Raw genomic sequence first — 27996 nt, 5'->3', positions numbered from 1 at the left:
CCCAGAATTATTGTACCAGAATTTCGTTGGGCACGGCCCCAGAATCTATTTTTAATAGGTGCCTCACACATTTCTTATGTTAAGTCAGCTTTAGGAATAACTGGCCCAATGGTACAAAGGAAAAGAAAGTTTATATGATATCACATATATTTTTCATTTTGAAGTTCATTGTTATATCTATTATTCCATGATATCCCATAAATTTGCAAATAATCTTAGTGTAGTGCAGGGTCAGCGATACTGGTTTCTCAGCCTATGGAATGCACAAATATTCCATTAAATTGGAGAATTTAGAAGGCTGTGAAGCAGTGTCTTTTATTTATACCTAACCATGACTTCATCATCAAAGAAACAAACTGGTTTAGGCAAAAGAAGCCGATCAGCTTTATTAGCAAGTAAGGATAAATTTATTAAACTTCCAAGTACTTTAAAGTCAGAATTTAACCACAAATTATATTACAACAAAGCATAATATCCTGCTGAACAATTATTCTTCACAAAGATTTGGAATAAAAATCCCCAATGTAATTTTATCATTAAGAAGTTAATTTTATATTTTCCAAAACCAAATCCCAATTCTGAATAACAATAAAAACCCAGTTTCAACTCGAGAAACCTCTTCCACCCTGACATTATTCTAAACTTTAATTATACAAACCCAAATGAACTAATATAATCCATTATTTTGCTCTAGGATCAGCAGAGTAGTTATTACATAGCATCACATCTACACACCATTGGAAATATAAAGCATCACAAAGCATCCTATGTCAGGTACATTCTTAAAATGAATGTTCTACAACGTCTCAGTTTCTTGCTTTCTCTTGCTTGACTATGTATTATTTATGAAGCTTTCATCTGAGAATAGGGAACATGTTTTACTACATGTAGCTGTGTGTGAGGCCAGTATTAAAGCTACCAGCTAGTTTTATTTAGGAAACATGATCCTAATTACAAAAGTGTATCTTTGTGATAAAAATTAATAAATTTCCTACTAAAAAAGTATCAGAAGGTTATTTCTTAACCTTTGTAATGTGGTCTCCAGCCTCACAACTGCACGTGTGATGTCCTAGACCAGCAGTACCAGCATCACCTTGGAGCTTGCAAGAAATGCAGAACTTGGGTTCCATCCCAGACCTACTGAATCAGAATCGGCAATGTTAACAAGATCCCCAGGGATATCATGTGACAAGCACTGCTTTGTAATTTTCATAAATCATTTGGGTCCTCTACATTCAGTCCTAATTCTGGACGAACGACCTATAGGACCTTGGGAAACCTACCTGGCTCCAAGGGCCCAGAGCAACACCGTCCAATAGAACTTTTTGTGACAACAGTAAAGTTCCATACTTATGCTGTCAAACGTAATAACCACTGGTCACATAAGCACTTGAAATGTTGCTATGGAGACTAGAAGAATTGAATTTTTTATTTAATTTTAATAAATTTAAATTTATAGTTAAATAGCATCATGCCATTATCGGCACAGATCTAGAGATCACTGGATAAAATCCCTTCCAGGTTACAATCTCTTCTAAAATCTTAACATTCTAGAGCCAGAAAAATAATTTAAAAAATCATATTAGGGACTGTACTTAAAACAAACATCTTTTGAGTACGTACTACATGGCAAGTAGTCAAGCCTCATCAAACAAAATGAACACAACAAAATCCTTGTCCTCATGGCTTACCATCTTGCAAGGAGAGAAAGACAATAAAGACAATAAGTAAGCAATATGTGCATTATTAGAAAGTAATAAGGCTACGGAAAAATAGAGCAGATTAAGAAAGGATTTAAAGTGCTCATGTGGGCATGAGGGTGAGAGTTTATACATGGGGAGCTGTTAAGAGGCCACCAGGAGAAGCTGACATTTGAGCAAGGACAGGAAGCAGAAGTTAGCCACGTAAGTGTCAGGGAAAGAACGCATCTAGAGAGAGTCAACAGCTACTGCAAGGTCCTAATGTGAGCAAAAGTTTGAATGTGAATGAGGAACAGCAAAGTGTCCCTGGAAACGGGATCTTGAGTGAGCAGGAGTAAGGGGAGAAGGAGTCAGAGAAGTCAAAAGGGGAACTGCAGAGATCAGAGGGTCACAAATCATGTCAGGCCTTCAGAACCTTTACTCTGAGGAACCATAGTAAAGGAGTCACATGTCAGATCTTACATTTTAAATGATCCCTGTGGCTTCATTCTTGAGATCACTTTACAGAGGTGTAAGAGTAGAAGCAGGGGGAATAGTTAAGATATTATTGCTGGATACCTGGCCAGAAATTATGGTGTTTTGGTCCACAGTGACAGTGCCGAAAATGGTGAGAAGCCTGGATTTTCAGATCTATTTTAAAGGCAGACTGATAATAATACTGAGTGAAATAGAAGAATGTAATGTGAGAAAAAGAGAAGGGTCTAAATTGATCCCAGTTTTTGTCTCAGCAACTGGAAAAGTGGAATGGCCATCAAGGGAGACGGAGAGCACTATGGGTGGAACAGGCTTAGAAGGAAATCTACAGAGCTGAGTTTTTGACATGCTAAACTTGAGGTGCCTATTGCGCAGTCAAGGGGGAATGTATCGCACAGATGGACAAAGCAGTTTGGAGTTCAGTGCAACAGCCCAAGCTGGAGACACAGAGCGGAGAATCAACGGCGTATTTGCCAGAAACTGGGTAAGATGACAAGACCAGTGAGCATACACGGAGAGAAGAGGACCAAGACTGTTGAGAGTTAAAAGTTAAGAAGTAACTCAGAAAGGAAGGAACTAACAAAGAATCATAAAAACAGTATCTGGTGTGGAAAGAGAAAAATCAAGAGACTAGGGTGCCCCTGAAGCAACATGAAGAAAGTGTTTCAAAGGGAAGGAGTGATCGATTATGTCAAATACCATTGAGAAATCAAGTACACAATGTAAGAGTGAAAAAAAAATAGCCATTAGATTAAGCAATATAAAGGTCAATGGTGACCTTTACAAGAGCAGTTTACAGGGGAGAGGTAGAAGCGAAGCTTGATTAAAGTGTGTCCAAGAGACAATGGAAAGAAGAGAAATAAGGAATGGGAGGAGTAAAAGTTTTTGCAAAGAATTGGTGAGCAGAGAAAAGGAATACTAGCTCCTAGGGAAAATGGGGCCATACAAAGATTTTTATTTCTTTATTTTGTTACCTTAAAAAAAAAAAAAAGAAAAAGAAAATAGTAATGGGGCATCTGGCTGGCTCAGTCAGTAGAGTATGTGACTCCTGACCTAGGGATTGTAAATTCCAGCCCCATATTGGGTATAGAGATCACTTACAAATGAAACCTTTAAAAAATTAAAAATAAATAAGAAAACAGCAATTAACAGCTGGTTTGTAGGCTGATGAAAAAGATTCAATAAAGGGGGAAAAAAATCAATGATATAGGACAGAGTTCAGGAAATTACTTGGCCCCTGGGCCAAATCTGGAGCGGTAACTGCTTTATACAGCCCATGAACTATAAGTGATTTCTACATTTCTACATGATAGAAAAGAAATATCAAAAGAAGAATAATATATCACAACATGGGGAAATTATATAAATTCATATTTCAGTGTCCACAAATAAAGCTTTATTGGAACACAGCCATGCTCATCATTTATGCATTGCCTGCGGCCACTTCTGTTCCAACAATGGCAGAGCTGAGTTGTGATAAGAGATCGTATGTGACACTTTAATTGATTCCCACTGCTGCCCAGGGCACCATGAATCACAATGATAGTCATAACTTGAGAGTATTTCAAGTGCCCCAGGTGTTGCTGTAATGTGACATCTTATTTTTTATTACCAATGTATATGCCAAAAGACGAGAAAATAGACTTCAAATGTCATGCTTGGAAAGCACCATAGAGCGTGGATTATTTTGTTACTGAATTAGGCGACGAGGCATTTTGTTTGTCATGTGCTAACACCACAGCTACTCTAAAAGAATACGCTCTATGTCAACGTTACCAGCCTAAGGACTCATCGGAGGAGAACAATGGTTAGACAATTGGGAAAATTTAAAGCAGAATTATCACATCACAGCAGATTGTCTTCACAAAATGTAAAGACCAAACTCGCTGTAGCCAAAGTTGTTTTCAAATGGCATCTTTGTTAGACAACAAAAGAAAGCTGTTTACCAACTGTAACTTAATTAAATCATGTTCTATTGTGGCTGCCAAAAATAGGTTTCTAGACAGCCTTTTGGTGAGAACACTGCTCACAAAGAATTAAAGAAATTGGAGGCAAAATCAATAGTCAATTTAAAAACAAAGCCAATGATTTCAAGTCATTTGCCTCGGCTCTTTATAAGTCAAAAAGTGCTTATTGTCACTTGAGGAGTCAATGCTGAGTTTGAAGTGATAGGAAAATTGGACTTTATGAATAGTCAGGTTGAGACTTCACTGAATGAAAAGAATCATCTTTAACCATCTTTGGAAATCAGCTTTTGCTGGAAACTTTACAATAATTATTAATGAATTCAACCTAGACCTGCAGGAACTACAGCACTTATATGCAGAAGACATACTGCAACAAAATCATCTTGACAACTAACATGTGAGTCACAAGTAATGTCAAATGGCTTTATAAACTTCTTGCATTGCCAAAAATTAAAACAAGAAGGTCTCCATTCCCACACAAATTCACAGCAGATATGTTTTCTGAACTCAAATTATAATTCCAACAACCATTTATTTTGGATCGTGATGCAGTGCAGTGCAATGGAAATCTCCATATTTCAAAATCCATTTGTCGGTCACAAAAAAACCACCTATTGTTTGATACTATTTATATGAAATAAGCAATCTATACAAGTAGAAAGTAAATTCGTGGTTTCTTAGGACAGGGGGCATGGAGTGGAGGGGGCAGGGAGTGACTATTAACAGGTATGGGGGTCCTCTAAGAAGGAACTAAAATATATTAAAATTAGCGGTAATGGTCTCACAACCCTGTAATACTAAATGACATTTAATCATACACTTTAAATGGGGGTACTGTATGACATATTAAATGTATTTCCATAAAGATGTTTTTAAAAATGCACTGAACTATGCAATCTGAGAAGCTTCCCCCCACCCTCAAGTTGGAAGTAATTAGTGTGTAATGTGACATTCTAAAGGGTAAATATCAAGAGAAAAATCTAATAGAATCCCATCAAGGACTTCCAAATAATGAATATGCATACATGCTGGAGGGACGGTATCAGTGTCTGTCAATACTTATCTGTGTGAAAAGATATTTTAAAGATGAAACATGTACAATGTCAGTACAGATTAGCTGTAACAGATGAATACTGGCAATTAGTATTGATGACAGGGGATATTATGAACCCCAGTGAAGCAAAATCTTACCCCAAAAGAAAGAATTTTATTCTTCTTCATAGATCTGTATTACAAATATAAAAAACTATTTTGTTTTCAATTTTGTCAATAAAAATATATGTGGAAATCTGGTGGGGTTTTTTTTTCTGCTTATAAATTCTAACATAATATGTTTGATTTTGCTCTTGGCCTGCAAAACCTAAAATATTTACTATCTGGCTCTTTACTGAAAATATTTGCCAACCCATGATATAGAAGAAAGAAGCAATTGATGCTGGAAAATTGTTTTCAGTAAGCAAGGCAAAGAAGCTCTTGAATGAGTCCAGAGATTGGTTTAATTCAGACTTAAAAAAAAAAAAATCTATTTGAAACGATTAGGTCCAATACAACAAGGAGACACAATAATCAAATAGATTTAAGTAAAGGCTAAGGACAACTGGAGGAAAGACATCGATGATGGAAGGCATGCATATAATATCTTTGTAAAAATATCTCAGAAGGTACCTGAGATCCTTTTATGAAAACATCAAAGGGATAGTTGTCCTCCCCTTCCTCTGACCACAAAACGGCATCTTTCCCAATGTGAAAAAAAAAAAAATGCCAACATGGCAACAAGCAAAACCAACATCATAAAGGAAAGGAAGATATCTGGGGCGCGTGGGGGGCTCAGTCAGTTAAGCATCTGACTCTTGGTTTTGGCTCAGGTCGTGATCTCAGGGTCGGGAGATGGAGCTGTGTGCTGGGCACTGTGCTGGGCATAGAACCTGCTTAAGATTCTCTCTCTCTCCCCCCACCCCTCTCCCCTTCCCCTGCCCGCCCCCCACTCTGAAAAAAAAAAAAAAGAGGACAGTCCTCAAGAATGCAGTGTTCATTATCTCTGATCCTATAAGGGTACCTCAAAGTGTATAAAATGAACTTTAAAAAAATTAAAATATTTACTTTCCAAAAATCAAGCATATACTAAAAAGTAGATTTGTGTAACATACACATGTTCACAACACACATTATTAGTAAATGTTATTAACATTTTATCCTTCTGCTTCCTACTTTATGAAAAAAAATAAAACATTACAGATAAAAATAAAACTCCTTACCATCCTTCTCTTCTTTAGACACTCTAGTAAGTCGGCTTTGTTTTTATTTTTATACTACACAAAAAACGTATCTCTGAACAATGGGTCATGACTTTCGGTGCGCTTTAAAATGTCACTGCCTGGGATCCCTGGGTGGCGCAGCGGTTTGGCGCCTGCCTTTGGCCTAGGGCACGATCCTGGAGACCCAGGATCGATTCCCACATCGGGCTCCCGGTACATGGAGCCTGCTTCTCTCTGCCTGTGTCTCTGCCTCTCTTTCTCTCTCTGTGACTATCATAAATAAATAAAAAAAATTTAAAAAAAAAAATAAATAAAATGTCACTGCCTTGCAACAGTTTAAATTCTAAAACAGGGCAGCCCAGGTGGCTCAGTGGTTTAGCGCCGTCTTTGGCCCAGGGTGTGATCCTGGAGAACTGGGATCGAGTCCCACATCAGGCTCCCTACATGGAGCCTGCTTCTCCCTCTGCCTGTGTCTCTGCCTCTCTCTCTCTCTCTCTCTCTCTCTCATCAATAAATAAATAAAATCTTTTTAAAAAAATTCTGAAACATGGTTGTTTTGTAAAGTTGTATTATATATATATACACACACACACACACATATATATATATACACTTATGTTAATATATACAGATTTAGTTAATTAGGTTTAAGTGCAGTTGGGTATTTTACTTTATGAATATATGAGAGTTCACTCATCCATTTCCTAATGATGGAAATTCACTTCCAATTTTCCACTATTACAAATAATGTTGCAAAACATAGCCTTGTACATCCCTCTCACACATGTGCAGGAGTTTTTCTAGAAACCAGTATTGCCTGAACATTCTGTTTTCCCCATATTCTAACCAGCACTTGGTTTGCATCAGACTTTTTGATCTTGGCACTTGTAAGTGTGAAATATCTCATTTTGTTGTTATTAACTTGTTTCCCTCACTGGTATGAATCATATAAAGTCCTAATAATGAGTATGAACCTTTTTGGTATATGTTATTGGCCATGTGTTAAACGTTGCATTTTTCTATTGAATGATCTTTTTCTCATTGACCTGAAGAAGTTTTTATACAGGAGGGAAAATAATCCTTTATGAGATATATTCCAAAACCATTTTCCCAAGCTGTGAATTGTCCTTTACCTTACTTTAAAGTATTATTTTCTCCCCTCAGAGATTTCTCACTGAGATGAAATAAGTCATTTTCTTTTAGAGTTGTATTTCTCAGAGCTACCTAAGAAATCTTTTCTTATACCAAGGTTACACAGACTCTGAAAATCTATCCTACTAACAGATTTAAAAATTGATTTATACATAGAGGTCTTTAATATATCTGGGCTTCATTTCTCTACATGATGAGATATTACTTAACTTTCATATGGAAAGCCAATCATCCTTATACATTTATTGAAATGTCTACTCTATCCTCATTGATTTATGTGTCAATCTCCATTATGTCCCCATATACAAGTTACTGGCTCTCATTCTTAGCTCTTTTTTTTCTATTCCATTGATTTAATTGTGTATATCTATGAAAAAAAGTATAGTATTAATTAGCTTATTTTTAAAATGTCTTGATATTTAGGAGGGCAAATTTTCCTTCCCTATTTATTAAAAATTTCTTTGTTAATCTCAAACCTTTATTTTCAACACATAAATCTGCTGATATGCATTAGATTTATAGGCTAATCAGGAAAACTGACATCTTTAGACATTGCACCTTCCCACCCACACCCAATGGGACATATCTCTCCATTAGTTCAGATCTTCTTGTATTTCCCTCAATGATTAATATTTTCTGTGTAAAGATCATGCATGTCTTTAGATTTACTTCTAGGAACCTGTTTGAACATAATTTCTCTTTCTCCTTGGTTCTGGCTGGTGAATAGTATACCCAAGATTTCTGTGGGTTGCTGCTATAGCTAGTAAATCTACTAAACTCTTTTATTAGTTCTAATAGTTTATCTCTGAATTCTCTTGCATATTCTCTTTAGGTAATCTTATCCTCTAAAAAATGGAGATTATTCTCTTCCTCTCCAAACTATATATCTTTCTTTTTTCTATTTCAATGGTTGGGGTATCCACACCACAATAAAGCTAAACAGTGACAGGAGAAGCAAGATTCATTGTCTTTTTTCTGCTTCTAAGGTTTCACCACTAAATTTGATATTTAGTATAAGTTTTTTATATATCTCTAAAATCCTAAGAAACATGTTACTTTTTATTTGAATGAATGTTATTTCTTCATCTATTAAAATTATCATATGGTTTCTACTTCTTCGATCTATTAATATGATAAATAATATGAAATAGATTTGTTGATGTTAAATCAAGCAGAGCAGAGGCACCCAGGTGGCTCAGTCCTGAGCCTTCAGCTCAGGTTGTGGTCTTGGGGTCCTGGGATGGAGCCCCACATAGGGCCCCCTGCTCAGAGGGGAGCCCGCTTCTCCCTCTGCCCCTCCCCCTGCTCATGCTCTCTTTCTGGCTCTCAAGTAAATAAAATCTTTAAAAAAAAAGAATAAAATCAAACTATTATAAACAAATAAAGCATATCAGCATTCCTAAGATAAGTTCTCCTTGATTATGAGGTAAGAGTGGCTTTTTGAAATGCATCTGCTGAATTTTATTTGCTGGCATTTTATTTAGGATTTTAAAAGTTAGTATTAATGAGGGAAGTGGAGCTACAATATCCTATTTCTTGTTTTTGTATTATGCAAGTCTCCCTTTATGAAACTCATATGAGCTTCATGATATAAACACCTTGTGCAATGTGCAAGCTTTCCTATACACCGACCCGTTAAATGTCTTTTCCAAGAGTTATATATGGTTATTATATGGCAAAGACTGAACTTAAATCTCCTAACTCCAAGCTCTTTTTACTGGTCCCATAAGTAAGCACTACACTGAAACAGATCCACAAGACACTGGAAGAAACTAATTAAGTAATTTTATTAGGGATAAAAGATCACTATTATGCACCTCTCCCTTTACAAAAGTGTTGGTGATCATGGAAGATGGACTAGAATGGCCAGTATGGGTATTAATATTTCTTACTGGTCATCTCTGTTCATGTAAATGTGTGATTGGAAAAAAAGGTAGCTTGGATACATTGATGTCTACCTCAAATGAGATGACCTCCAAGGTCCTTTCCAGGACTGAGAGTGTAGGATGTAAATCCACTAGGCCACTACTCAGGCTCTAAATTTACATTTGTCCAGGCCATAGTTCATGTGCTACTTCAGTCCTCTAGTCTTTGTGCCTTCCTCTCTATACTAAACAGACATGACTATTCAGATCTCTAGCCCAATACCTTGATTATCATGAAAAGCAAATCATCACAAGAATTGGACTGACTCTAGCTCCCAAGACATAAGAAACCTTTCAAAGTTTGTGGCTCTAAATCATTTTTGGAAAATGGCATGAAAACTCAATAAATGTTATGGAGCTACTCACCAAGGAAAGGATTTTGCATAAGATTTAGGGCATTTATAACTATTCTGAAGATGGTCTATAAACTGATAAGACTAACAAGTAAAGAACTATTTGGGAGGAGCAAGGAGGCTGAAGCAGCAAACAGGAGACAAACAGAAAGCATTCTTTTTTTTTTTCCTTTAAAACAAAGTACTCTAAAAAGTGGACCTTCTACTATGACAGTTACACATCTACTTCTTCCCTTTTCTCACAGAAAGCAACCTGCTAGCCAAGGAAAGATGAATGACTTCCCTTCGCAGTTCCTCAATCTTACTCAAAGATAACATCCAAGTACTCCAAATCCATTTCCACTGTTCTCATCAGAAACAAGGAAATTACTTTCACATACCATAATGGCATCAACTCATGACACTTTTTTTCTGATAAATCAATGATGTATCCAAGCTAACTTGGGAAACAAATGTTTTCATATCATACAGAAAATTTTTAAAGGTTTTAGACTGTAGGCACATAAGTAAAACAACTGTTTTCAGGACCTACCGTAGCATCATATGTAAATCTATTATTAGCAATAAATAGTCTACAAGATGGTAATGGCTATGAATTATTGCATACATGTGCTATTTATACAAAATGCAATGCAGGAATACTTTTTTGGGTGGCTGAGGATGGGGTTTGGACTATGGGACTTTTCCATAAAATGAGTATCAACCACACTTTTACTATAGAAAATATTAAAGTATCTATAAAGTAAAATAAACATTGAAAAAAACGTAGTTAAAAAAAGGAAAAATATTTTGTATTACCATATGAACTAGCTTCTATTTTTCAATAAAATAAGTACTTCTGAGGAAAAAAAAAATGCTAAAGTACTGAGATCCCAAAGTCAAATCCCATTCATACTTATAGAAGAAAAATACTGAACTCACTTGGAAGTGATCTGATTCTTGAAAGGAAGATGAATACGGGGGGTGATAAAGTGAAATTGTTTGCAAAGAATTGAAATAAGGCATTACAAACTGAATATTCTAACCATAAAATATAAAGTCCAGTTGTTAAATTACTTTACTTTTTCTCAGGTTGTTTTATAACCATGGCGTACTCCTGTACGCCACCCAGTAGGACTAGTCACTCTATCTAATTTGAAAATATTTCAAATTTAGTAAAGACTACTGTTCTGTAAACTACTCTTATCCAGTGGTAACAGTTAATGGAGAGACAACTGAAAAGCTTGTCGCAATACAAATGTATAGGGTTTATATTCTTCTAAAATCTAGGCAACCCCTATACGAAACAAATCAAATCTATTTTAAAGATAAAGACTTAGAGTTTTCTCGTAATTTTTAAAATAAAATCACATCGACATTTTATTACTTCAACTGAAATATTTCTGGTTTTACGATCAACAACAGAGTGTCACTAGAGGAAACACTTCGGGATGCTCTAAAATAAACAAATGAAAGTATAGGCTGAGGGGGAACTCAGTTACTCTGCATAAAATCAACAAAGCAAATCTCTTTTCTAAGTAGCTGCTTTCTCAGGTACTCATACTAAAAACAAGGAAAAGGACAGCCACAGCCAAAATAAAACAGCCACTGCAACGGTAAGCCCGGACCCCAGAGCCCTTCCCAGGAAAGGTAGAGGAACTAGACCTGACACCCAAAGAGAATACTGTGAGGAAAATAAGAATTAGAAGAGACAGGCATGTGTAATAAGGTAGGAATTGACTGAGGAAGCACATGACAGTCGTTCAAAACCATTTTTAAAAGTAAGAACAAGAACAAAGTAGAATTACCAAAGAATTCTAATAACTTCCTCTTACAGCTGAAGGTTGACCAGTAAGACCTCTCTGATCTGTGGGAAACTGAGGTCTCAGTTCCTGTTTGTTTTAAATAATGACAAAAGTGAACTGGTGAGAATAAATTGAGGAAAGATTAAAAACAGGAAAGTGCAAAAAAGTAGCAGAGGACAACTCAATTTCTTTGATAAATTGATTCTTACCATCAGTAAAGTAATAATTATGTACACCTGTTTGAGAGATATTTTCATATTTTTTGATTGGTGACTTTTTACATGGTGTCTTTGGAATCAAACAATTAAGACCAACCAACCAACCAACCAAACCAATCCATCCCAGACAGGTAAAATGTGAAAAGAGACCAAATGGAATGGAGGTTCGAAAAGTGATAGGACAGGAGACAGAACCATCTCCAATGTTGTCACACTTGTTCAAACCACCGCCATGTCTGCTGTGAACTACTGCAGTTGCCTCCCCACCTACCTCCCCGCTGCTCTTCTTGCCACCCCACTCCCCTAACTAAATTCCTTCGCCAGAAAGAAGCCAGAATTTTTTACAGCATTAATCGTCATTTTACAGTTCTACCAAATGGCCTGATGACTTCCCATCACATTTGGATTAACGTATCAATTCTGCAGCAGGGCAACACAACTCTACGGGATCTGGCCTGCATGGACCTCTGTGAGCCATCTCCAACCACACTCCCCCGGGGCTCTCTGTCCTTGACACACAGTAGGCCTGTGGTCCTGGCTTTGCAGAAGGACACTGGGACCCTCTGCCTATGGTGCTCAGCTCTGTGCTGAGGTCTGTGTTCTGCTAGCCCTTGCTCACCATTCAGCTCTCACCTTTCCACCTTATTTGCCATACTATCCATCTGAGCTTCTCTCTCTAGTCATGGTGGCCTGCACACCCTATTTCCACAAGTGTGTTCCTGAGTGTACACACATGCCTGCTCGCTCCACCTCACTTGGAGAGATGCCCTACCCCTAACCCCTTCTCTTCTCCCTATGTATTAAAAACCATTTTTATTTTTTTTTTAATTTTTATTTATTTATGATAGTCACAGAGAGAGAGAGAGAGAGAGAGGCAGAGACACAGGCAGAGGGAGAAGCAGGCTCCATGCACCGGGAGCCCGACGTGGGATTTGATCCCGGGTCTCCAGGATCGCGCCCTGGGCCAAAGGCAGGCGCCAAACCGCTGCGCCACCCAGGGATCCCTAAAAACCATTTTTAAAACAATAGCCAAGGTCAAACATTTTCCTATTCCCATAAACACAGTTTTCTCTTCCTAGAACCACTTAAGTCAGCAGTCTGCATCACACAATTTAGTCATAAACATCCCTTAATCTTTGCCTGGAGAGTTTATTTTTCATCTACTGAATTCCTAAATTTGCCACAAGGACAGATCACAGACTACTTAAGGGGAATACACTGTCACCTCCCATAGAGAACAGCAGAGTGCTAAGCAAATATTCTGTGTTCTGCAAATATTTTTAATAGAATAAGGGAACTCTAGCTCCCCCTTTCTCCTTTGATTCCTTTAAACCCAACTGCCTACTAGAGCGCAGATCTTTATAGCTCAGACCACAGTGAAAGAAAGTCTCGGCCAGTGGAAAAGATTGCTCTACGTAAACATCTCTGTAACTCACTGATTATCTATTGGAACACGCGCTTCAATTTGTTTTTCCAGAACTAATGATGAGATAAACAGTAATTCTTTGATCTTGTCTCAGCCACAGTCTTATGTTCAGAAGCAGTCACTTTGTGATATGACTGTGCAGAGTTAAGGGCAGTTTATGGCCACAGATCAGCGTGACATTAACCCGCCTGGGAGGAGACTGCCTGCTTGGTCCTGGCCTCATTAGCACCCTGAGCAAACTAACAGGGATCTTTCCAATCCATCTAGATTACAATAAGCCAAAAGGATATTTGAACACAATAATCCAAAAGTTCCAATAAATTATTCAGTATCCTGATTTTATTTTTTCTAGTTAATGATACAAAACATCTATTACTAATAAAAGTATTAATAATTATGAAAGGAATAGGTTAGAACTAGCTTCCTTATTTTTAATGCTCTTCACTCAGTATTTGGTGATACTGATGCTCTAAGGTCTGTGTTCCTTTTGATACATTGTTTTAATGACTGTCAGGGCTGGAAAAAAAAAAAAAAAACACCTCCATGTGGGCACAGAGTGCAAAAAGCGCAGTTACCTGTACTTACTAAATCATTATCCTTATTTTTGGGTCTCATCTACCAATTATACAAAGAATGGTACAGAAATTCAGCCAACAGATTTACATTTTCCCTTGTATCAATGAACTATTCTTACAATTCATCAGAAAACGATAAATTTTTAAACAAATGGGTTAAAACCTGGGAAGCAATTCATTTGGATGATTTTTAAGCAGGACAGAAAATTGTTTCCAAGTTTTTAAAGTTTACTGATCTACTTTTTAAAGAAAAAGACATAACTGAACAAAGTATTTTTCAAAAATCCTGAAATCTAAAAAAAAAAAAAAAAAAAAAAAAAAGTATTGGGAAAAATTACTGTTCTTTCAAGTGTTTTCTTTCCAAGCTCCTAAGCTCTCCCTTTACCTTGAAGCCTCAATGACTCACAAGGTGGCACTAAAAACGAATAACTAAAAAGGTAAACCCAAGGGATAACTATTTTGGTTGATTCAAACTAGACCTGAAATACATGAATTTACCCATAAATGACTATACTCAGATTTTCACAAATCAAGATCAGCAAATAATCCTCCTATGATATATCATTAAACAATCTTGAGACCTTCACACACACATATGCAATTTTAGCATAAAACACCAACACACGGGACACAGAATATTTTTCTTTATTTTTAGAAGCCTATTCTTTGCAAAGTGTAGCTTTCACAACCATGAGGAGGAAAAATGATAACATAAGAAATTTTAAGAAACACTGAAGTTAAGGGTGTAACTCATTAAACATAGGATAAAATAAGAGCTCTTGGGATTGCACCTGTCATTTCCCACCACGGGCATCTCTGGCTGGAGAATTAAAACACCACAAAACATAACAAAACCTACTCTGAAAAAAAAAAAAAAGAAAAACAAAACAAACAAAAAAAACAAAACAAAACCTACTCTGTACAGAACTATGTGAAGAAGTTCACTTTCCCCACCAAGGTCAGATGTTTACCTAAAAGGGGTGCACTGAGAGTAGGCCATATCAAGGTCATGTCTCAATTGATCCTACCACTCTATAGAGACGTAAACTAATTAACCAAACAGGGAACATCAGAAAAAAAAATAGTATCATCAAAAGAAACAAAATGCTGGTGAAATATTATGAGCAATTGTTTTATTTTACCTTCTGTTTCAAATTGTTCAGCAACCAGAGGAAAAGACTGCAGTGGTTTGACTTGCCACATACAACTCAGAGCTAATGAGCTTCAGGAACACTGAGTATGGCCAGTGTGAGGAATATAATCATGTGAGGAAATAAAGCAAGAATCGACACCAGGAAAAGGGAAGTAATTTGCTAGGTAGCCTATAATTAGCCTCTGAATCTTACAGTAGAGAATATTATTGAGGCAAATAGCTTAGGAAGATTTAAAAAGGGATTAGTCATTCACATGAATGAATAAGCCCAGAATTTAGTTACCTGAGCCAGAGGGGGGAAAAAAGGCACCTCATAAAAGCCATATAACCCGTCTGTTTCAGGGTATGCAGGTCCTCAGTCTGGAAGAGGTTTCTAAGAAAAATATATATGCTACTGGAAATTTAGAAATCATTGATCAAATGATAGAATAACCCAATCAAACTAGAATATCACAAACAATAAATATCCAACAGTCGGCCAAACTAACAAAGATTAACGAGGGTGGTCAATTCCAAGGCATCATTAGAAATAGTATTATTTCTGTACAGGACGGGCCCAATCTACAGAAAAATATGTTACCTTGACTGTTTTTACTCAGAAAAAGATACGTAACTTTTCCAAATAATAATTTAACTATTACTGAAGCTAAAATTTTGATACAACGGAAAGGAAATTATATTCTATAGAATAATTATAACTGGGGTTAATATTCAGACTAACTAGAAGCTGATCCCAACCTTGAGATATTTCCATTACAGTGGAATTAATTTAATTCTACAGTATTTAATTTTAATAAAGAGAATGGCTTCTACCAAAGCTTTGCTTAAAACTAGATAAAACTTTATTAAATTACTCAGGAATAAAGCACAAAAACACAACACCAAAGCATATGAGTTGGAACTATTTAATGAAATGATCGCTAAGACAGTAAATAAAAAGAATTAAAATTAAGGTGTAAAAGGTTTCTTACCTGAATTAACAACATTTTTTTTATCTGTCTGAAGCAATGTGATGCTTTAAAAATGCAGTCCCCAATTTTTTGACACTTGCACACACACAAAAAAAAAGCTGGGGTCTCAGTTCTTTCCTCTTGAATCTGGGCGGGCTTGGGACTGCCTTGTCAAGTGACACAGAGTGGCTTCCAGGGTTTGTGCGGAAAGGATCACGCAGCTCCCACCTGGCTCCCTGGAGACTCTGGCTCCAGTGGGTGCCACCCCCCATGTAAGAAGCCTGTCGCCCCGAGATTACCATGCTGGCAGGGCCAGGGGCAGGGACTCCTGCAGATAGTCCCAGCTGAGCCCCCTGCCCACAGCCAGCTCCAGCTGCCACCACGTGAGTGAGCTGGCATCTGACCACAATTGCGTGAGAAGTCAAAGGTGTGAACTCTCCAGCTGAGCCCTCCCCAAGTCTCTGGCTGGTACACCACCATCAAAATAAAATGGTAGTCTGAACTCCCTCGGTCCTGGAGGAATTTGTTACACAGGGGACACAATAACTGGAAGAGGTTTTATAATTAAAGAGGTACCTCTGGGGATAAATGGGATGTCAGGATAGAGACACAGGCTGCAGCCTTCCATCATACTCAAAATTTAAATATACCGTGGAATAAGATACCAGAAATTCAGGCTCAAATATTCACCTTATTGTTCCACCAAGCTACACTTATTATAATTTACTTTCAACCATCCACCCAGCCTTTCCACAAATATTTATTGTGCACCTACTTCATCCTGGGCTCTGAGCTGACTGCTTGCTGTCAACACAGCTGAAAGAACAGTGGCGTTGGGGGCAGAAAAATGAATCAAACATCAAGTCATCACTTACACATATAATTACAAAAGGGGATAGAAATACAATGACTGCAGAGGGGAAAGGCCTCTGAAAGCCTTCACGGCAGATTGATTTGAGTCTGGAGACTTAAGGAAGGCTGAGCTCTGAAGAATGAGGAGAAATTCACCCAGCCAGGGAAGGAGAGAGCAGGCCGGGAAGCGAGAAGGCACGAATGAGCAGAACAGAGGCCAAACCCCAGCAGCAGTGTTATGAACTGAGATCTTTACAGAGAGCAACGGGAAGGTCTTAGAGGTTTCTGAACAAGATAATGAAATGTTGAGATTTTCATTTTAAAATATCGCTTTAGCTATCTACTGCAATACTTCCAATGTTGACAACACCAGCCTCCAGCATATTAATTCTCTATGGAGTAAATAATAAGTCCACTCCACAGATATCCCTTTCATGCCTCCAACATGTCAAGAGGTAAGAAACAAATTAGCAAAAGAGATGAGCTCTACATACTTCAAGCTCTACGGTCTAATGGAACATAGAGCAGGAAATGGGAAATTTAAAGACAGTGCAAGAGGGCACCTGGGTGGCTCAGCGGTTGACAGGTCTGCCTTTAGCTCAGGTTGTGATCCTGGGGTCCTGGGATCGAGTCCCAGGGAGCCTGCTTCTCTCCCTCTGCAGGTGTCTCTGCCTCTCTCTCTGTATCTCTCAAGAATACATGAATAAAATCCTTTAAAAAAAAAAGTGAAAGGAAAATCTTACCAGAGGTACAAAGGGTTGTCAAATTTTGGAAGGATGCTTAATCCAGATATAGGGAACCTAGAAGAATTCCCAAAGGAAGAGATGCCTGAGCTGAGACTAGAAAAAATCAGTTAAGCATGAAAGGCAAACAGAATTGAGGGAATGAGGAAAAAAAGTGGATCCTCCTAAGACAGAACCTCATGTCACTGAAGGCAGAGGCTCATAATGAAGAGAGTCACTGAGTGTTCAGGGAACAAAAAGAAGTTTTATATGGGTGTAGGCTGAGAGGGTACCAGCAAATGGGAGTTCGCGCACTCAGGCACGCGTAAACTCTGTTTAGACTCTATTCTAAGAGTAAGAGGCAGACACAGAAAGGCTAAGATGGGGAGTGCCAAGACCAGTCGAGCATCTTATTAAAAAAACCCTCTGGCTGTCGTGTGGAGAACAGACTGGAAAACAGTCAAGATTGGAACACTGGGACCAAGTGGTGAGCTGCTGTTGGAATCCAGGACAGAAGTGGTGGAGGCCTCAGCAGGCAGATGTCCGGAGAAATAGAGAAAAGTAGAGAACAGGATAGAACTATGTTTAGGAGGTAGAACTGAGAAGACCTGGAGATTAATTATGAGAGGTGAGGGAGAAGAAGAACTCAATGATGACTCCCAAGTTTCTGACCTGGGTACAGCTGATGGAAAAGGGGAACCCTGAAGGAGGAGCAGAGCTTCAGGGGAGCGGGAAGGACAATGAGAAAAGGGAGATTTAGTTTTGAGACGTTGAAGGTGGCTGTGGGTGGGACAAAGGGAAATGTGCAGGAGACAGATGGCTACAGGTGCTGAAGGTAAGGAGTGATGCAGGCTAGAGGAAAAGATTTGGAAGTCAAGAGCACATAGGTGTTACCTGAAATGCTGGGAGTGGATAAGCTGGTCCCACTAAGAGTAGAAAGTGTGAACCAAGAGGGGTAGGGACATGGCCAACAGTTAAGAGATGGAAATATAAGAGAAAGCTCAAATGGAAACAAAAGGAATGGCCAGGGAGTCAGAAAGAAATAGGAGACTATGTTGCCATTAAAACTTGACAGTAAGCCCAACTATAGCTTTTCTTGACTCAATTTCTCCTGATTTTCTTACGTGAAGATGAGGCCGGGTTTGGTAGCCATCCCATCCCTGGACCTGGGCAAGCATCCTCCACTTCCTCAAAATACGTAATTAAGTTTCTTCTCCTTCTTGGACTAGAAGGCTTGTGATTTTTGTATGATACAAATATAAATTTAAAGGAAAAATAGAACTATATTTAGCTTACAAATAAGATGATAAATGTAAACAATGTAAAAAGTCCATGGGTTTTAGAGGCAAATGGACCTAAATCCCACTTCCACCATTTCTCAGCCACGCGCTTTAAGGCAAGGCGTTCAATCTCCCTGACCTAGAGCTTCACCATGTAGCCTTCTATTACCTAAGGCCCAGAAATGGAGCTGTTCCTATTTTCTCAAACCCGTTATAATCAGAAAGTCAACCCCACCAGTGCCAATGGAAACAATACTGTTCACGGTTGCAAATAACCTCCTTGTTGGGAAATCGATGGTCAGGTTCAACCCTCATCCTGCAGAAATTATCAGAAGCATTAGACAAAGATAATCACCCCTCCCTCCTCAAAGCACCATATGGGTTTGCTTCTGGGTAACCACTCTACCTTGGTTTCTCTCTTGCCTAACTGGCCCACTCCCTTTTAGACTCCTTCCTGGTTCCTTCACATGTCCCAGGTTCCATATTGGTAAACGTTGCTGTGGCCCCAGACTCAGCCCTCCTCTAACTGCTATCACTCCCCAGGTGATCTCATCTAGTCTCATGGCTTTAAATACCATCTACAGGCCCAGAACTTTCAGATGTCTATTTTTTTGTTCCCATCCCTCTTCTCAACGCCAGACGCCAACTGCCTCCTCGGTACCCCTTTGTGAATGTCTAAACAGCCTTTGAAACTTAGCACGAACTCCCAATTCTCCAGAAACCTAGTCCTCCTACGATTCCTCATCGCATTAAATGGCAGCCCCATTCTTCTCATGGCTTTGGGTCAAAACCTGAGTCATCCGTAGCTCTTTCTCTCTCATCCCACACTCAGTCATCAGCAGTATTTGTCAGCTCCATTGTCACGATACATTCAAAATTCAACCAGCTCAAGCCCTCCTCACCTCTAGCACCCTACTCTGAACTACACCATCTCTCTGGATCCTTGCCATAGTCTCCTGACGTCTTAACTTCCCTTCTTGACCCCTATGGTATATTCCGCACAAGAGCCACAGTAAATCTCTTTTGAAGGTTGTTATTTCTGGTTAGCTCAAAGTCGTCTTGTAGCATCCCATCCCACTCAAAGGAAACGCACATTGTCTAGGGTCCTAAAGTCTTCTCTGACCAACTTTCCCACGCCTACTGTTTGCTTCTTATCACTCCCCATCTGATTCCCTATGCTTCGGCCACATGGATCCCCTTCCCGTTCCTGGACCACCCCCAAGCACGTGCGGATCTCTGGAACTCTATACTTACTCCTTCCTTAAATAGCCTCGTGGTTTCTCCCCTGACTGCCCCGACGAAGATCTCTACCCAAAGGTCACCTTGTAAGACTCTCCCTGACAGCCACCCCCCCAATTGTAAATATACCCAGAACAACCTCTTCTCCACCATTCCTTATCATCCTTCTATTGTCTCTTTCTCCAAAGCCTTTATTATCCTCTAATACACTAATTTTTTTCCTTATTTTATTATCTATCTTCCCCCAGCCTTGTATATAAAGTCCATGAAGCCAGAGACTTTATCTATTAGTTATTTATCTGTTTATCTGTTAGTTCTCTGAATCCCCAACAGCTACAGCAGTGACTGATATATAATAGGTATTTAATATATAAGTGAATTAAAAGTAAATTATTTGTGGAAACTTAAAAACTCAAGGGTAATAATCCCAAAGTTGATGAGGCAAATAATACTGATACCGTGGAAAGAGAATGACATACTTCAGGGAATAATTTTCCTGTAGACACTTTTGATTTTAAGACGTAATTTGATTTGGGAAGGTTCATTTAGTTTATCACATGAAGCTCTTCTGACAAAGTGAATTTGAACAACATACACAAATGTTTCAAATATTATAAATTTAAAGATTTGCCTTAATGTCATGAATGATCCAAAACAAACTTAGCAAAATGATGTTTTAAGTAAAGGTAGTAAATATTTTGAGAGGAGCAAGCTATTTGATAATATTTTATTTCCAACAATTAAAGCTCTGAGAAATATGTATATTAAGAAATAAATAACAGATGAATTTATTACCTTGGCTTAAACATAATAGGAGGAATTGTAATACGTTTACTGAACGGTAAGCTGGTGTTCAAGAATAGGTTTAATAAAATCCTCCCAAAAAGTAAGGAGAGAAAAAGGACCCACAATTGTCTGGCAACTTAAAAGCTTATTTATACCACCAGATAAAGCTGAGAAAAAACACCATGCATAATGTAGAAGGCCCTAAGATGGCTCCTTGAGGGAACGTAATGCATTTATAGAGTATCTCATGGTACTTGGCCTACTGGTACCCGAGAGATGTTTGTTTTATGCATAAATGGCACACTAATAAATGAATACATTAATTATAAGAAATTACCAATCAGGTGTCTGTCAACAGTGCCCATGACAAACTCAATATAAAGCTGGGAGCTTAAGTCCTAATTCTCTTCTTTTTCTCTCTCTCACATCAGGAATAAGGAAGAGGCTTCCAGTATAAAAGCTGAGCTCTACTGCAGAAGGAAAAAAAAAAAAAAATCACCACTCTAAAGGTTTCCATTGACGCCCTGGGTAAGTAGTAATACTCCTACTCGCCGTGTTATTTGAGATCTCCTAGGCAGGGGAGCACAGCGCGGGTTTTGCTTCCCAGCCTCATCTCCAGACAGAAGAGACGGGAAGGGAAACACCCAGGCGGCCCACAGACTAGGCCCTGCTGGCCCAGAACACAGCCCTCACCAGGAGACTCCTCTGCAGAAGTCAAATGTCAGCTAAAACCAGATTTTGAAAGGTAAAAGAAAAAAGATTATTAAAGAGGAATGAAGAAGTTATCAGAGACTTATTATTAGAAACAGAAGAGAGAAATAAGGGCATGAGTCAGTGAGGTGTGAACGCAAATGTTATCGCACCCTTCAAACACACACGTGAGCACAAGCAGGCAAAAATCCGTGCATGGAAGCCTAAGTTGACATATGCCTTAACTCTCACTTTCCAAATGTGGAGAGTAGCTTAACAGATTTCGATCTCATTCTTCTTCACATTTTCAGGGCTATCGAAATCACACCTGGCATGACGGAATGTGAAAATTCACCTGTGTGAAGACGGCTGCATTCAAACTCCACGTTGAACACGTTAGTGTCTAAAAATATACAGGTTGGTTTAAGATTCAACGGGGGGGGGGGGGGAAAGTAGGTTATACTTGTACCCATAAAGGTCTGCATGACTCAGAGTTTAATAATAGGATACATAAGATGTCACCCTTAGGTCACTGATTCTAGGGTGACTATAGTAGACTGCCATTTTAAGACATCACCATCTCGCAGCTGTTTTGTTCACAATCTGTAGAAGAAATGTGTTGCTTGTCTCTATTAATACTCCCCTGACAGGTGTATACATTCCAACTCACATGCATCTGCCAATTGGGAGCGCTCTGAAGCCGAGCGATGAAAGCCACAACAGCTGTTACCTTTAGACAGGCCTTGGTGTGCTCAATTCTCTCCTCTACCCAGAGAGCTAAATATTAATACTTTGTGTTGTAACAGATTTTCCTGTCTAAAACTAAAATCACAAAGGAAAGACAGCAGAGGGGGATTTCTGAAACAAGCACAGTATCTCTCTATGAAATAAAGTAGGCAACCATCTTTCCTGCCAGGGACATGTGGTAGAGGCCAAACCAGCTGAGAAGGTCAAAGCTGACAATGGCTCACTGACCTGCAGGGGGCTGCAGACATCCCCGGGACTGTGTGCTTTAGCCACAGTTCACGGGGAAATACTTCCACAATGAAAGTATCGATGATTTATGTACGCAGACAATATAAACTAATATTATATATATATATATAAAATAGCTTCCCCTGGGTCATGGCACTCTAGAGCCTCCGAGTCGACAATACCCATGTAGTTAGTGCCAAGGATTATGATTTATCAGTTCACCCCTCCACCATGTCACGTGAAAGGTGGATGACACACACCGTGCTGTAAAGCCATCCCACAAAGAGGGGTTCCCTGCAGCCCCAGTCACCGTGATGATTGGAGAATTATGTTTTGAGAAATAAAACGATTATTTCTAATGCTCAGTCTGTAGGTACTTAAAGTCATGGCCCAATCTGCTTCCTCTGTGCTGAAATAATGCCCAAATCTCCTCTCCGGCCTTCGTTGCACATCCAGCCCGTGGTGGCACTCGTGGAAATAAGACATCTTCTAAAAATCTGTGTCCTTACCTTCCAAGCTCATACCTTCCTTCAAAGAACTCGGCATCCCCTTATAGAAGAACGGGAATGTAACCAGGCAATAGTCCAACTCACATTTAGTAGGCATTTTTAGATATTTGTATAAAATGCTGAAGAGAGGCGGCTCCCCTCTATTTTCTTAAATGATGCTAAACAATGCACTATTTGACACAAATTCAAAAAATGGCGAAAAATGTCACTGATTACTTTTTCTTTCAAATATATCATTTTCTTTTAAAAGAGCGTAAGGGCCCCGCAAGTTCTGGCTTAACAGATTTTAGTCGGTCAAACCCAAGAAAGCTTATAAAATGAGAAAGAAAGCACTCACTGTGCCCTTTTGATCTGGCTCAGAAAGGCAACAAAACAACTCTGTAGTCTGATTTTGTTTTGCTTTAGGACGGGTATGTCAGTACAGATCGTGGTCTGCAATTCTATTTCACCGATGAGGAAATTAAGGCCTAGAGAGGTGAAGTGACATGGAAACACAGACCCTTTGAGTAGAAGGGACCTTAGCATTAACACAGACCAGAAATGTTACAACCACAGGCCTGCATTTTTGTCCAACTGGGAAAAATGCCACTTTCATATAAACCAAAAATCTGTCTAAACAAAAAAACTTAGAATATTTCTAAGTTTAATAGCAAACTTAGCAAACCTATTCTTTTTGTCTGCTTTAAGACTTTGTCCTCTGTCTTAAACATTAAGAAGCTCAGAGTAGAATTTGGTGCCTAAGCAGAATAGTACTTTCTGGCCATGGTGACCCTCATCCTCTCTGTCACTCAGTTCTTCCTAAATTCGATTAACTATTAGTTGAGGGTCGGTCCAACAGCAGGGATAAGGATACAGCAGGGAACAAACATGTATCAATTTGTCTTTGTGGAAAGAAACTTTTTTCGGTATAACACAGTATGTGAATACCATGAAGAAAATTAAAAAAAAAAAAAAAAAAGGGAGATCTGAGCGTGGAGTGAGGCTAAACTTTAAACAGTGTGGCCAGGGAAGGCCATTTGGATGACACTTGCATGCACCACTGAAAGAGAGAAGGGGGAGGAGTAAGCAAGCAAAGGGAATGGTATCTAGGGGGATATTCCAGGCACAAGGAACAACAAATACTAAAGCCCTGAGGTAGAGGCGTGCCTGGCCTGCATGACTCATATTTTTCTTGTTTATTATTTTAAATAAAACATGTTCTTCTTTATTGAAAGTTCTGTCCCATACTTTGGAAGAAAATCAGGGACGTTCGTACAATCCTAATGACGACAGGCAAGCTTCAGATTCGCCTCCGAGAAGTTTTTAGTGGTTGTGCAGGATGCCGCACGCACCCTGCCACCCCTCCACTCCCCATTCCTTCTCTTCTCCACTACAGATCAAAATACTGACTTCCTCAAACTAACTTATGGAGATTTAAAAAAAAAAAAAAAAACATCTGCTTTGGGGAAAGGGAATCAAACTGCAATGCAGAACCCCACCCCCCCACCCCCAATTCCGACTACCTCCCTTGAACTTCTAAACCCCTGCATTTGTATCCAGCCTTTAAGTATTGTTACCCTGTCGACATCTCATCACGAGCTACCTTGTATTGTTCTTGCTCACACATCTGCTCTCCTGGTGACTTCCTTGGAGCAGGGCCCCTATCTTGGGAACGTCTGAATCCCACCCCAGGGATCTGCACGGGGATGGCACCGATATCTGCTTGCCGATGATGTCAGAGCAGCTACCACAATGAGAGCAGACATTCCTGCCGGTTTAAGTATCTGTTTGGGGCTAAAGCATGAAAGAGACACCGGCCTCTTCCAGGCGTTTGGATAATCTCCACCGTCTTGGCCACCTTACTGTTTGTGTAACATTCCATTCCCTCTAAGTTTCCCTTCGGGTTTTTGGTCGGGCACAGGACACACTTTGAGTCCACACAGCAGCGTGGATTACCCACCAAACACAGAGGAACCTCCCCGTGTGGGATCCCGGTCCGAACGCTGCGGCCAGTGTCATGAAACCCTATGACGGGAAGGGCACTGGACATAAAACTGTCACACACGAGACAGTGACCTCACAGTCCGGCCAAGCAAACAGATACAGAAGGAACAACTGCAGTGCGTGCAACACACGCGGAAGTGTTTTGCAAGTATGTAAGCAGGGGCCTAAGACTTTGCCAAAAAAGTTGGCACCTGAACCACCAGGGTTTTGGCAAAGACCAAGTAGGCCAACCGGACAGGGGATCAAAGGGCATTCCAGATGGTGCTCAACACCGACAGAGGCCGCCAGACTGGAAACTGCTGTAAGAAGTCCTTCCCCACCGGTGAGGGGAAGCTGGTCTCATGCACTCTGCAGCTTTCCAAGAAAAAAAACAAGCTTTCAAATAAGGAGCTGAGGAGGAGAGTGTCAGCACTGCTTGTTTTTTTGTTAAACCTCTTGGCCTCGCTGCGCTTTGTTTTGCTCGGTTCTGTTCCCTCTTAAAGTACCGCCTGGGCCCAGCTTCGGGGAGGAGAAGTACCTCACTTTGCTGGGGAGGAAGGAAGCCGCTAGTGGGCAAGGGCCCAGGCCTGAGTAAATGAATGAATGAATGAATGAATGAATGAATGAATGAATGAATGAAAAAAGTAAGTAACACTTCTCGGCCACATACAAGTGGAGCAGCATCAAATACTCCCTCATGGGGGGGGGGGGGGGGCGGGGGTGCAGGGAGCAGGGCCTGAAATATTAATTCCAGTCCTTCGCTTGGCCAACTCCATGCAACCTGACAGTACTTTGGGGCCACTCTTTGTCGGTCTCTGGGACACCCAGCCTAGGAGGCACCCTCGTCGCCCAAGCTCCTGCTTGGCAGTTTAGTTTTTAAAAAGGGGGAAAAAAAGACATGCAGCAGGCGACAGTCCCCTGAAGCCGGCTGCAGCTGAAGCCGGAGGCTCCGGCGGAGGGAGGTCGCGGTCGGGTCAGGGGCGCCGTCGGGGGGCGCGGGGAGGCGCGGAGGGGGCGGCGGCGGGCGCTCACCTGGGAGCTCAGGTAGACCCTGAGGCAGTCCTCGCACACGGCCTTCTTGCAGCAGGGCAGCGGCTGGATGGGCTTGTCCTCCAGGCACACCCGGCACATCAGCACCATGAGGGGCCCGTAGGGGTCCCCGAGCCCCGCCAGCTGCGGGTAGGGGGGCGCCCCCGGCAGGCCGGGCGCCGCGGGGAAGGGCTCGGGCGCCAGGTAGAAGTCCAGCTCGATGCTGCCGCCGTCGGGGGCGGGCGCCGGGGGCGCGGGGGGCGCGCTGGTCACCGGGGGCGCCCGCGGCGTGGGCGTGGGCGCGGGCGCGGGCGCGGGGGGCGGGCGCTGCGGCTCCGCGGCGGGGGCCTCGGGCAGGTCGTTCTCCACGCAGAACACGGAGCAAAGCACTTGCCTCCGCGCGGAGAGCGGGCGCCGCGGGCCCAGCACGTCCAGGACCAGCTCGTCGGCGGCGCGGGCGCGGGGCCCGGGCTCCGGCTGCGGCTCGGGCTGCGGCTCGGGCTGCGGCTGCGGCTGCGGCTCCGGCTCCGGCTCGGCGGGCGCGTGCAGCGGGGCATCTCCGTCCCCGCCGCGGCCCCGGGCCCCCCGCTCCGGCTCCGGCTGCGGCTCCGGCTGCGGCTCCCGCTCCCGCCTCCGGCTCCCGCTCCCGCCCCGGCTCCCGCTCCCGCCCCGGCTCCCGCTCCCGCCCCTCCCGCAGCCGCGCCCGCAGCGCCCGGGGGTCCAGGGGCCCGGGGAGCGCCAGCCCCGCTCGCCGCCCGCCCCGCTCCGGGCCCCGCCCGCCGCCCTGGGGCTCCGGGCCGCCGTCCGCGCGCGGGCTCGGGGGCTCGGGGGGGCCCGCGGCGCCGCTCAGCGCGCCCTGCTCCTCGCCCATCGCCCGGCCCCGCGGCCCGCGCCGCCGCCGCCCATCCAGCCCCCGGGACCCCCGCCCGGCGCCGGCGGGCAGCGGGGGCAGCGGCGCGGCTCGCGGATCCGCTTCTGCTTCCGGGTCCCTCCGCCGCCGCCCGCAGTCCCCGCGCTCCGGCCCGGGAGCCGCGCACCGGGGAGCCCCGCCGGCCCGCCCCCCGCCGGCCCCGCGCTCCGCCCCCTCCGCCCCCGCCCCCGCCCCCGCCCCCTCCCCCTCCCGCGACGCCCGGCGGCGCTCATGCGGGTCGGGGCGGCGCCGGGGGGCGGGCGCGGTGCAGGGGAGCTGGGAGGCGGGGTGCAGGGGCGGGTCGGAGGGGCCCGGGCCTGTGGCGCCGCCGCGCCCGGGGAGGTGCAGCCGAGCGCCGAGCGCCGACCCGCGGCCGTGGCCTCCCCGCCGCCCCTGCCCGCGGCGCCCCCTCCCGCCGCTGCCCCGCACGCGCACCCTCCGCACCCCGCCCCGCACCCCTACCCCCCCCCCGCACCCTTACCTACTCCCCTCCCCCCGCACCCCTCCGCACCCCTATCTTCCACACCTCTTCCCCCCACAGCCCCCCTGCACCCCTACCCCCGCACCCCTACCCCTACCCCCTCGCATTCCTACCCCTACCCACGCACCTCTACCCCCGCACCCCTCCTACCCCCCGCCCCGCACTCCGCAACCCCGCACCCCTTCCCCCTTCCCGCCCCCTCACCCCTACCCCGGCACCTCTACCCCCCGCACCCCTCCCCCCCCGCACCCCACATCCCCTCCTTACCCCTAACCCCCCGCACTCCTGCATTCCTCCCCCTACCCACGCACCTCTACCCCCCCCCACCCTCCGCACCCCTCCGCACTCCGCAACCTCACACCCCTTCCCCCTTCCCGCCCCCCCGCACCCCTCCCCCCCCCCGCACCCCACATCCCCTCCTTACCCCTAACCCCCCGCACTCCTGCATTCCTCCCCCTACCCACGCACCTCTACCCCCCGCACCCTCCGCACCCCTCCGCACTCCGCAACCTCACACCCCTTCCCCCTTCCCGCCCCCCGCACCCCTACCCCGCCGCCTCTACCCCCCACACCCCTCCCCGCACCCCTACTCCCCTACCCCCGCATCCCTCCCCGCACCCTCCCGCCCC

The 27996-nt window shown here is 42.6% G+C and overlaps 1 protein-coding gene across 1 annotated transcript in view; it reads right to left on the bottom strand.

Annotated features, from left to right (window-relative positions):
* Positions 1-26847, bottom strand: part of RNF217 (ring finger protein 217) — a 133010-nt gene extending 106163 nt beyond the window's left edge. Inside the window, exons 1-2 of the mRNA XM_038525496.1 lie at positions 26680-26847; positions 25980-26489 (exon numbers count right to left, since the gene is read on the bottom strand). Of these exons, the coding sequence (XP_038381424.1) occupies positions 25980-26489; positions 26680-26847 (678 nt within the window). The remainder of the gene's footprint in view (positions 1-25979; positions 26490-26679) is intronic.
* Between the last annotated feature and the right edge of the window lie 1149 nt (positions 26848-27996).

Source organism: Canis lupus, chromosome 1, assembly GCF_011100685.1.
Source record: "Canis lupus familiaris isolate Mischka breed German Shepherd chromosome 1, alternate assembly UU_Cfam_GSD_1.0, whole genome shotgun sequence".
In the NCBI taxonomy this organism is placed as follows: Eukaryota; Metazoa; Chordata; class Mammalia; order Carnivora; family Canidae; genus Canis; species Canis lupus.
Note: the sequence above shows the minus strand (reverse complement) of the source record. Positions and strands in the feature narration are given on the sequence as shown.